This window comes from Empidonax traillii, unplaced genomic scaffold, assembly GCF_003031625.1.
Source record: "Empidonax traillii isolate 1590-97213 ecotype Southwest subspecies unplaced genomic scaffold, ASM303162v1 scaffold293:size840699, whole genome shotgun sequence".
Lineage (NCBI taxonomy): Eukaryota > Metazoa > Chordata > Aves > Passeriformes > Tyrannidae > Empidonax > Empidonax traillii.
This window is the reverse complement of record NW_020955486.1, coordinates 560,332-572,611: the sequence shown is the minus strand read 5'-3', so window position 1 is coordinate 572,611 and position 12,280 is coordinate 560,332. Positions and strand designations below refer to the sequence as shown.

General features: G+C 37.7%; 1 protein-coding gene across 3 annotated transcripts in view; it reads right to left on the bottom strand.

Annotated features, from left to right (window-relative positions):
* SLC10A7 (solute carrier family 10 member 7) overlaps window positions 1-12,280 on the bottom strand; it is a 149,219-nt gene that overhangs the window by 22,090 nt on the left and 114,849 nt on the right. For all 3 annotated transcript variants that reach the window (XM_027890643.1, XM_027890644.1, XM_027890645.1), the window contains 3 exons: window positions 5,137-5,302; window positions 2,108-2,159; window positions 559-632 (listed from right to left, as the gene is read on the bottom strand). In XM_027890643.1, the coding sequence (XP_027746444.1) occupies window positions 559-632; window positions 2,108-2,159; window positions 5,137-5,302 (292 nt within the window). The remainder of the gene's footprint in view (window positions 1-558; window positions 633-2,107; window positions 2,160-5,136; window positions 5,303-12,280) is intronic.

Here is a 12,280-nt window from a genome sequence, read left to right as displayed (position 1 = left end):
AAGGAGTAATAAGTGACAAATATCTCAATGATGTTTTGAGAAATGAATTCTAAGAAATACAACTATCCAAAATATCTGCAGACTTAAACACATACATTTTGTTCATGTTAAGCAAGAGTATTGTCTATTTGTGATTTCTGAATACACTATATCCTTTGATATTCACTTATACATCTCAGGTTTTAGGTGTAAGATGTTGTTGAGAAACTGGGCAGATACACCTTACAATCTTTTCAGTAACAAATCTGAAATTTTATCAATATTGAATTAGGCAACAGAATAGAATAAGAACAGAATGAAAAATCCAGCTTCCACAAATAAGATGGTCTTACTCTATTATCACTAAAATTTCAGCTGAGAAGACTGTTCTCTGCCCTGTAATAAGCATCTGTGCAAGAATATTATCCTACTGTTAGTATCATACTGTTAGCATTACTTGTCACACTAAAACCAAAACCATTTAAGCAGAAAAACCAGCAACTAAAACCTTATTTTTTTCAACAAAGCAAGATAATAATGTTATTGCTGTTTTGCTCACAAGCTTATCTCCTGACTTACCCAGGGTGAGGGATTTGTGTGTGGAACAGAAAACGATAGCCACTGTGTCTGCTGGTGTGAAAGTAGAGTTATTCCTAGAAAATAAAAGAGTTTTAATCACCTCTGATAACAAAAACCTTCTTAAAACAACATCGATCGAATATATTACTTTGAGGATCTATATACACATTCACATCCCTTTGATCAGGTCTAGTGACAGAAATAATTCTACCCATAAATGAACAGTAGTGTTTGATTTATTTTTTTTTAAAGCAGAATTGCTCCTCAGTTGTGGCAAACTCTCTAATGAATACACTTCCATGTGAAGGAATGGAATTTTGAAGGCATGGTGTGTAGGACACAACTTTATTCCAGCTAAGGTTATGCTGTATCATAGCAGTGGCCAGTTTGACTACATAAAAAAAAACAGAGAGAATGACTCACAATTTCTTCTCCTAGTATGTAATATTTCCAAAATGCTCAGTTTAGATAGCTTATTGAGTCTACACTAGGAGCACTGCTTAGAACATGGAGCTAGCTTCTACTTCAGAGAAAAATTGCATCTAAGAGTTTACATGCTGGGACTAAGGCCAGGAAAGGTGGGAAAATGATATAGTGAGAGAGATACACAACTGGCCAATGGATCACCCTTTGGTCCACATTAGGAGTAATTTTATGAGATTCTAAGTATCTCCCATACTGACTTGGGACACAAGGTTAGGTCTAGCAGTTCAAAGATTACTTAAAAATGCCTTTTAAGGCCAGGATATGATCTTGCCACAGAAAAATTGTCTTGTGGCACTAAAAAAGCCCAAACAGCTTTAGGACATCGTACTCTTCTTTGTGATTCTCCCTTACAGATATTGTATAATTTATCTAAAGCATATGTCTGGATTGTGGCACTTTCCATTCAGCAGAGTGCTACTAAGACAAATACTCCAACATGTGTAAGGGAGAGGACAACAGTGGAGACTCCAACCAGCCCAAGTGGTGCACTGAGTCCCTGGCTAATACCATTCTCACAATACTATTTTTTGAGAATTGAATGTACAACAGTCTTTCCTTATTGATATTTAAAAAGGAAAAAAAACCAAAAAGCTCTACCAAACATTAGCTCAGGATAACTGTCTTTTAAGAATCCCTGCAAAAATGTAACAAATTTGACATATACAAAGAAGAGTGAATTGCCAGCCCAGCAAATATATCTTGAGATGTAAAAAGTCAAACTGAGTTCTCTCTCTCATATGTCATCAGCATGTCTGCAGGGCAAATTATACCTTCAGTGACATCTGTGCAAATCCATTTTTTTCAGTGGATGAGGTATAGCAGTGATTGATTGAGATTTAACAACTCTGTAATTAACACACGAGAAAGGACAGAATTCAGGTCCTGGTCTCTTAGCTATGAAACTCTAACAGAGAAAATGCTGTAAGAACAATATGAAATACCAAAATGAGGTCACCCTTATTCAGAAACCTGCCTTTACATATTTCCATAGACTGTATCACCCAAAATAAGGATATCTCGCAAAAGAAATATTCAAGGATTGTCATTCAGCTCATACGATTACCTTGTGGAGAAGAGGAAAGTCAAAAACATGAAGCTCATCTGAAGAGAAAATACTGAAAGAGAAATAAGTTAAAATTAGAGCACAATAGCAATTGCTGTGTACAGGCCTTTTGTCCCCATAGTACAGGTCAGAAGCAAGGCTGGACCAAGTCTATTCAGAGAAATCCAAAGACAGACCACCTCTAAAAACTGCCTGGAAGAACAATGTGTATCATCACATGGAAGAAAACTGGAGCTAACGTTGTTCTTCCTGGGCTAACTCTTCTGAATGAAGTATTTTTTGATGGCAGGAAAGGTCACAAGTGCAGTGCTGCACATCTCTTTGCACTAGCTTTTCTTAATTGGATGACTTCATGAAACCTGTCAAGACATGCTCTTGATGCTGTTTATTTAGACTTTCTATTTTACAGGAGGAAGTACAGTGTGTAAGCATGATCAAAACAAATACTCTCAACTCCAGCTATATTAATCACGATCATTCATGGGGAGAGCAAGAGAAGATCATCATAGACATTTCAGTTTTCCCTGAGACAAAAGCTAATTCCTGGACTGGGCAGTGCACATGAGACAAAGCAGCTTTCATTTACGCTCAGTCAGCTTTGTAAGTGTGGATAGTTTTGAACATCCTGAGGGGAGCTCTCCTCTCTGCCAGCTCTGCTGACATGCACAGGTGCTGTAAGATGGACAGAGCCCACCCTTGGACTGTGGAGATCTAGGGAGAAGCTGGTGGCTTCCCCGCTGTGCAGCTGGGACTGCAGAGAATGAGTGTCATGCCAGAGCACAGGAACTCCCACAGCACTGGAGGAGAAACTCTGTGACCTCCACAGACCTTTTCTCTGTGTTTGTGGGTTATGGGGGAAGGGCTTTTACTTGCAGAAGAATCTGGGGTGGGTCCTCTCCCTTTTCCTTGCAAAACTCTTGAATGCAATAAGGTTTACGTATCCCACAACGTAGTACAAGTCAAGACAATACACTTGATTTTTGACTCCAGTTTACAACTGGGAAACATAGCAGGGATGGATATTAGCCATTACCAGTGACATTTTGTATTCTCTTACATATGTTTCCTAGAATGTATAAATGTCACCTCAGTATGCACTTAATTCTTCCTTCATGAACTAAGGAAGCAATTCATTGTTCTGCAATTCATTCTTCTGCAACTAAGTACATTAGTTTAATAGGCATAGAAAAAAACAATCCCTTAATACATATAATTCTGTAAAGCGATAAACATGTTTTGCTACCAATTATTCCTGGTGCATACTTTGCCGTGGCTAGAATGGCTAGAACAGTAACACAAAAACTACACAAAAACATGAATCAGCAGACTAAAAAATGCAGTTTCATCTCAAACTCCTCATTCTAATTGCATTTCCTGGTGTAACAAAATACATGCATCCATCCAACACATCCAAAGGTAATACAGAAACTTTTTCTAGAATACAATTGTTTTAGAAACAATGCCCATCTAGAAAACAATTTCTAGAATAAAATATTCATCTCCAAAACTTCCTTGGTCTTTGGTTTTACAAATATTCTAGGGGAAAAAAAAGAACCAATTGTTTAATATGTTCCAAATAGTTTCAATGCTTATGTTAATATTCTTACTAAGAAATTCCAGTTATGCACAATGGCAATGTAAATGTATACATAGTGATTTTCAGGGCATTGCATGACAAATGGTATGAATAATTACACATGGCAAAAGTGCAGAGTTGTCTTGAAAAGCAATAAAGACCAAAAAGGGCAATGGAAGCAACACTCTACAACAACTTTTCAGGAAAGAACATGTCTTTTTAACTAAAAAAGAATTTTTTTTTCCCAAGTAGCGGTCACCACGGTAATGCAAAATAATTAATTTTGAATTTCTCTGCATGTTAAGTCAGAGTTTAAAATTTCTGTGTCCTTCTTTTTTTGCTGACAACTCAGCACCGATTTAAGTGCATCGGGGATGTGTCCTTCTCAGATGCCTGTGCAAAGTAGTATTTCATCCATTTTGAAAAAAAGCCATTGCATAGCTTCCTCCTCTCTTTGCTTTCAGAATATTTATATAGTATCATTTATAATTCCACGTATTATTTTACACATGTACAGTGTTTCATAAGCCAAAAAACTGCCATAATTAGGAGAGAATTAAGAGCTGATGCACAAAGGGTAGGGGCAAATTTCCTACTGACTTCAGTGGAAGTTGGATTTGTAGCAAATACATTATTTTTATTAGGCAGAAGCATGTGCAAACAAACACACTTCAAGGTAGGTGATGCACTGATTTCTTGAAATCTAACAGTTTTAGAGTATGAGATGTGATTTATACTGAAGTATACTGTAGTTACTTCTCCTCCATGCAAATTGAAACTCCTGTCTCTGGACAGTCTAAAGTGAGATGGGAATTCCCTGCTGGGAGAGGAGGTAGTGCCTGTACACCACTGCCTTTCCCTGGGAGGTGGTGATCTGCAAGTGTATTTTTAACTGATGGCAAGGATACCAGCAGGCTATTCTCATGCGTATGTTATTTAAGGCTGAGTGACTAGAGTGCTTCTAAAACAAACTCTGTAATAAATGTGTTCATCCACAGAAACAGAAACATATCAACACATTCAGACTCGCAGCTAGTTTCTAGGTTTATAGTATACTAGGGAAGAACTGTTTAAAAATTATAACAGTGCTTCAGAGTAACAGCTCAAACCCAGATCTTTCCTTTCTGTTTGGAATGCAACAGCTGTGCAGTTATGCCAAAGCCAAAACAGAACGCCAATAAATGTTTGCAAAGTAATGCTTCGCCCATTTAGAAAGGGAGGATCACACGGCAATCTCAGACACACCTAAACAGCAGGGTTCATCCTTCTCTAAATGCTTACTCGACCCCTTAAAAGCATCCAGCCCCTTAGAAGTCTGGTAATCTGGTTTACTAGATGCTTTAAAAGTACAAGCTCTACCCCCATGCCAGTGTCCCCCACAGCTCCATCAGGACATACATCTCATTACAAACCTGAAACACAGAGAGAAGAGACGCTTTAAGGCTGCACTTACTTATGAACACTATTATAATCAAGCTAAATTTATCCAGGTCGATATTTGGATTGGCGAAAGTATCACAGAACGTTGTGTAGATGATCATCAGGAGCACACAGCTGCTGATAGCACCAAATGGAGGCTTCTTCCTTTCAAGCCAGTCCTTGATGTATCTTCGGACAATCTGAAACACAGAAACCAACAGGTTGCCTCTTCTCAAAGATGCAGGGAGCCAAGTTGGGCATCACAAAATGAATCTGACAGCGGAAAGACACAAAGAGAAGAGAGTAATTTGGATGACGGCCACAGTGGATTTCAAAGCTTCACTGCCACACAACTCTTCTTCTGGGGAATTTAACATTTGTAGTGCAACTTCCACTGGGCGTCCATAATGAGAGTATATTTTCAAGTACATTCAAATCCATCCTTAATCATGCCAAATGTTCTTTGCTAGCTGTCACTGAGACATGCCCATTAAGCCTCCCCAAAGTTTATCTCCTCTGCTGATACTAATGGATGTATGTAATTATCACAGTCCCCTTTGCATCAACAGACAATTCCAAGTGCAACTTTGGGAATCTTAAAAATCTGACATCTTCAGGAATTTCATGACGGTAGATAATCGAAAGTGATCCATGGAACATTTTAATATTTAAATAGCTAGCGATGCACCAGAAGTTTTTAATTAAATTATAACTCAAGCTTGAAAAGCAAAAGTGCATGTGTTGTGGGAGTTTAAATAATTCAAACTCTGAATATCTAGAGTTTTTTTAAATCCAAAGACAAATGCCATTTGCACGCTTTTAGAATACCAGAATTAACACATAAAAACAAGGAAACCTACGGTACTTAGCAGAACTTTTGCACTTTCAGGAAACAGAATCTGAAGCTGTTTTTCAAGAATTTTTTAGAAACAACCATAAATTTTAAAGTAACTTCAACTTTCAAATTATGCTGAATAACACAGCACTAAGCCTCAGCAGATACAATGCATCTATTTCAGTCCTGCCTGGGGAGTTGCTTTTAGTTTTTCTGTTTACTTTATATGGTTTGAAAAAACTTTTTAAAGCTTTTATCACACAGCTGCAACTTGTGTTAATTTTTCAGCAATCACATTATCTTGCCTAATTTCTCCTGAGACCTCTTGATGTTCTCTGTTACCATGCTCTTTCGGAAATAATAGCACGAGATCCTGAAGCACTTCTACCAGAGGGCTCCAAAGGTGTCTCATTACCTTCCCTTAGCAGTAGCATTAATAAACATCACCCCCATCACTTCAATAATACAGAACGTCTTAGAGGTATTCAAGATTAATATCAAAGCATCATCACCAGTGCTACCACAGGACCCTTTCACACGCTGACTGCCAGAGCTGAGGGACTGACCTCATGGCTGTCATTTTTTCCTCACTGCCTTCCCAGCTTGTTTGCAAGTCTCTCAGTAGGGAAGTCCTGGAAGCAGCTATCCCAGTCACCACAGCAACCAGACTTCCATCGACCACAGGGCACACACTAAAAATTTGGCACGTGGGGTTCACACAAAGCTAAGCAGGCTGAAGACCAGCACTTACCTCCCTGCATTTCTGGGCTCCCACTGGTGAAAAAAAAACAGATTTGGAGGAAACCATGTAAGGGAATGCTCAGCAAACCAGTGAAAACACTGAACTTTAAAATTTCACACTTGCCAGATGTTAAAGACAGAACATAATTCAAGGACAGACTTCTGAAAGAGTTCATGGAGCTCCTTCAGCCACCTCCTGGCAAGCCACTGGGTAGGAATAAGACACTGCATTGATGGAAGAGAGGCAAGAAAGCTGAGTGAAGACACGCGATGAGCAGTGCAGAAGACATCAGATGGGAAGTCCAGATTAGTCTAACCTGAGCAGATTTGGGACTCCGTAATTATCAGAAGTAAAAAGTAAAGTCTTTCACTTTTACAGTGAGTGCTTTTTTTAAGAAAGCTAAAAAAAAATCTATTATCCCCTAAATTGTCACATTGAGGAAAAAGAAAAGCTACTTAAGACCACCTATTAATTTATGGTCCTTCCAGAAGATTTATACCTAAAGTAATGAGATGTTGAAAAAGAAAAGTGATGGTTCATTATGCCACGGTACAACTTATATTAGAGGTATTTTTATTGAGAAAACTATAACCTTCTGCCTGTACAAAGTCTAATACTAACAGACATGACAATAATAACATTATACACGTAATTATCATGGACTGGCATATAATAAAAAAAATCTAAAAAATGAAACTGCAAGTATTTCCTCAAAATCTTCAGTTGAGTGGTATCTTCTTTAAATATCCACCACTACCTAGTCTGGAACTACTGTGAATCAGCAACAATAAATACCAATACAGCTTCTTACTGCACATGATATTTTTTTAAAAAAATTCCATAGGCAGACCTCGAAGAACTAAATTGTGGCTTCAGGAAATCATCCTAATCAACCCAATGCCATGCTAAATATGTACAAACTGCAGAAAAAAAACATCCTCTCTTACACAGAATCCCATACATTTTGATCTTCCCACAAGGTTCAACAGGATCTGTAATTTCAGAGGTCAATTCACTGATTTTAGGTAACCTAAATTCTTGTATAACTTGAAGGGAGAAATATAACCTTACAGAAGCTCATGTCAGCTGATTCATTTGGACTGAAAAACATTCCCTTTGTTATTCATGCCCGGCAGAGTTGCTTCAGGACAAGGCTACTTTGAAAGCCTTTTAATTCTTAACTCTATTCTACAACTTGTAGAAAAGTTGAAACCAGAAAAACAAGCAGTTGATAAAACATCTGAACTAATGATTCCGTGGAAAGAAATATGAATGACCAGCATCCAACTAGATGCATCACAGTGATGGAAAAGAGCAAAAAGGGGATGCATTGTGTTTGTGTGGCAAGGTTTGGTAACATGGTGGTGGGACAGGGATGGCTTCTACGAGAAGGTGTCAGAAGCTTCCCTCATGTCTGATGGAGCTAATGCCACTGGGCTCCAAGACAGATCCACTGCTGGTCAAGACTGAGCCCAATAACAACAGTGTTAGTGCCTCTGGGATAATACTTAAGTTCTTTACTCAGAGGGTGGTAGGACAGGTTTCCCAGAGAAGCTGTGGATGCCCCATCCCTGAAAGTGTTCAAGGCCTATTGAGTGGGGAGCCCTGAGCAAGCTGATCTAGTGGGTGGCATCACAGCCCAGAGCAGGGGAGTTGAAACTAGATGGTCTTTAAGGTCCCTCCCAACCCCAACATTCTATCGTCCCAAAACATTCTATCGTTCCATGAATATTCAGAATGTGAAACATAAATTCTAGCATTTAAAAAATGTACTCTAGGGGGCAGATGCTGCAGGCTGCTATTATGCTGCAGATCAAGGCACAATTTTTAAGGTACAGAGTCCTTGCAACCTGTATCCCTGCTGAGGCCCCTGCAGAATTACTTCTATGAGGAGGACTTCAGACTTCTGGTCCTATAGCAGTGATCACATTAGGTATGATGAAAGATTTTTGTGCAGGTTCAAATTCCAGCCCCAAAGAGCAGGGAATGACTGACCCAGAGGTTGCATATTAAATAACAGTGCATAATGATTCTTTCCCCAAACTGGTATTTATTGGAGAGAAGACAGCGAGAGAAGAGTGGAAGAGAAGCAAAACTTTGTAGTAGTGGATATTTGATAAACAACCTGCATGATGAAAAGATGCTGATAAAGTCACAGAAAAACTAGACAACAAAAGAACATAAACATGTCCATCAGGGAACCACCTCCTGGTGACAACATTCTGGCAATCTCCAAAGGTTCTGGAAAGGCATCAGCTCAAATTTGCTTCAAAGGTTCTGGAAAGGCATCAGCTCAAATTTGCTTCAAAACACAGTTTCAGGCTCAAACTTTCCTATTGCCCAGGATTTAATTTTTAACAACAAAGAAATGTAATTACACATGAATTAATAGTAGTGTCCCCATTTCAATTTAGTTCTTCTACCAGAATAGTTACATCCACAGTATTTTTCCTCCAGACTGCTCTGTATCCTGCCATAACCTCCTGTCTAAACACCAGCCTCCCTAAGCAAACCGGCTTACTGCTCATATGCTTAATTCACTTAACATTCCTGCACAAAGAAACACAATCTGCTGTTCCAGAAAAGCAGGTAAACAATGCTCGTCTGTTACAAGATCACACATGAAAATAGCAGAAGATATATTACAAAAAACCAGTTCAATTATCTAATTGTACCTTCATAATAGTCACACTGTATATGCAGAGAAATTTGTCAGTAAAATATAGCTAGACTGCTTCCACCTGACTGCTCAAGAGCTGGACATAAAAAATAAAAAATGCAATAAACAATGTAATTCATTAATGTTCATTATTAGTTGAACTATACAGGGCAAGGAGCTCCCTTCCCTTATACGGAACGGAATAATTTCTGACATTTGTAATACAGTACATATTTTAAAAATTATATCTCCAACTTAATTTTTTTTAATATTTTTTAAACTCATGAAAAGAAAAAAAAATCCAAACAACCAAACCAGAGGAAATTGTTAGAAAGTCACTTTTTCTGTTATACACACACAACTGTCTCTTGGTATTTACACCATTATGTAAAATAGATTCTTCCTATTTTTATCAACTCTTTTGGACTGATTTAATCTTTAACAGAATGTAAAACATTTTTATTGCACTTCTGCTCCTTTTGCTTATTAAGTATTGGTGTGTACTTCTAAATACCTGGGAACACCACCTGGGGCTTTACCATTTAAAGAAAGAAACACAAATCAGTTTTTCCTTGTGTTGAAACACACAAGTAAACAAGCTGATACCATGCTGGATTATCACCATAGCTAAATGCAGTATACTTTATTTACTTTGTTTTCTAAGGTAAGATTGCCAACTCATTCTAAATTAATATTATTACTACTTAGAGCAACAGACTTCTGCAATGAACTCTAAAATGCAAAATTTTCTTTTGAAAATCTTCAAATCTCATTAGGTATTTTCAACAGTTCAATAATTTTTCAATACCTCTTCTTACAGAGTGATGGTAAAGCAAAAAAGACAACTGCATGGAATATTGGGAACTACATCAGTGAATCCTGGAAGACATGAAAGGTGGGAAAATTGAAATAATATCAATTAAGATGACAGTGATTGTGAAAACCAGTAGAAAGAATCAGATACTAGAATTGAAGGGAGATTAATACGGTTGTGGAAATGACATAAGGTGATAAGATGGAACATCCCTCATAGCTATATAGCACAGCTACCCAACATATATACAAGGTGTGCACTGCAGTTCAGATGTACCAACCCTTTTCCAAAGCAGAACTTGTATCACTTCAGCCAGGTCTTGTCCTAATAATTTTAGAGGGACTGTACCTATGTGAAGGCATGAATTCCCACCTGTTCCTGAATACTGCTATAAAGTTTCAAATTTGTGATGGTTCACTCACTTTTCTATACCTATTAGGACATCAAGAAATGCTACGGACTGTGCAATCTAATGCTTCCTTTCTGAAGATGGAATGGAAAAACACTGTTTTTGCAATCTGGGGTAAAAAATAAATAATCTTCTTTTACAAGCATCTTGTTTTCTTCCCTCAGCTTACCAAGCTTCCCTGAAAGCTATCTTACTCCATTGTGTCAGTCAGTTACCCCCCGAGAGACAGCTACTGACACATATACGCCTTTAAAGCAAGCTTTATAAAAACACACAAGGCCATTTTCAAAATTAATTTTCACATTTTGGGGTAATTTACAAGTGTTGCTTTAAAACCTTAGAAACAGGTGCACCATGGCAAAAATGTAAAGGGTGCCTGCAGCATGGGTACATGTTTTCTTCATATTTTGCATTCCATGAAGGTTAGTTTCTATTCCCTGCTTGAGTTAAACAACAAAAGGGAGTGAACTGTTGTCTGAGGGCTGTTTATCCGCCTTCTCAGTCTTCTGCAACAAGATCCTAGAAGAACTCATCTCCCAGGGTACCACTCCTCCCTGCAGCTCACCTGGACTTTGAAGAGAAAGTAGGGCTACTTCCATGTAGATTTAATACACAAGAACAAAAAGATTCGAAACTGATAACAGTTACATTAACTGTTGTTTCCCCCACCACTATAAACCAACATTAGAGTTAGTTAAGCAGTACCTTCTACTCCCTATCAACTGCCACCTATCTTTCCTTTTCCATTTCTTTTTCTTTAAAAATAAATACCTTACTAAGCTTTTTAGTTTCAATTTCACTGACAACTTGTATTGCAACGTAGTACCCTTTTAGATTCATGTTTATAAGCACACCTCTCAAATGCTGATAGGGTTCCTCTGGAACATTTTGGGCAACGATGCAGAAGGCACTTAAAATCCTTTACTTGTAGGATATTGAGATTTTTTTGTGTGTCTGACTAGATTCAGTAAGGATTTCTATACAACTGCCTTCATTTTATAGATTTGGGAAGAAGAACTACATAGAATCATAACATTAATTTTAGCTTTAGTTAAGGTCTGTTTAATGTGAAGTGCCCACTTTACGCTGGCAGACAAATTACCAATGGGGCAACTAGAGAATGCATGAATGATAATGTACAGACAAGCTTTTTATTATTTATTCATAGAAAACAGTGGGTTTTGGTGTGTTGCTTTGAAAAATGTTCAAACTAGTAGAATATAATGAAAGCACAGTGAAAATTCTATTTCATTAACATTTAATCATAAATCGCTCTTTAATATAAAACATAAAATAAAAGTCTGTCATAAGCACTTAGGTGTAGGGAATGGAGAAAATCTGCAAAAAGGGGAAAGGAAACACTGCAGTGGGTTTCACTGTTCCTGTTATCTGTCACTTCAGAAGAAAAAAAATAAGCAAAGAAACAACAGTCTTCAGCTAAATCTCACAACTGGTCATGAAGAAACTGCTTAGACATTTCTCAAAACCTTACATTTTGCTGGCTGAAAGTATTACTAACATCTATAGATGGGGAAACGATGATTTTAGCAAAATCACAACAGCTCAAGACTAGCAGTGTTTAACAGGACTCTGCCACCCAGATAAAAAATAATCACAACTTCAAGCTGCCAGAGCTAATTCAAAAATCTTTTCCATGAAATATCTATTACCATGTTTATCGTATAACAAGTACTCTCAAATTCCCCTTAGAGGTATACA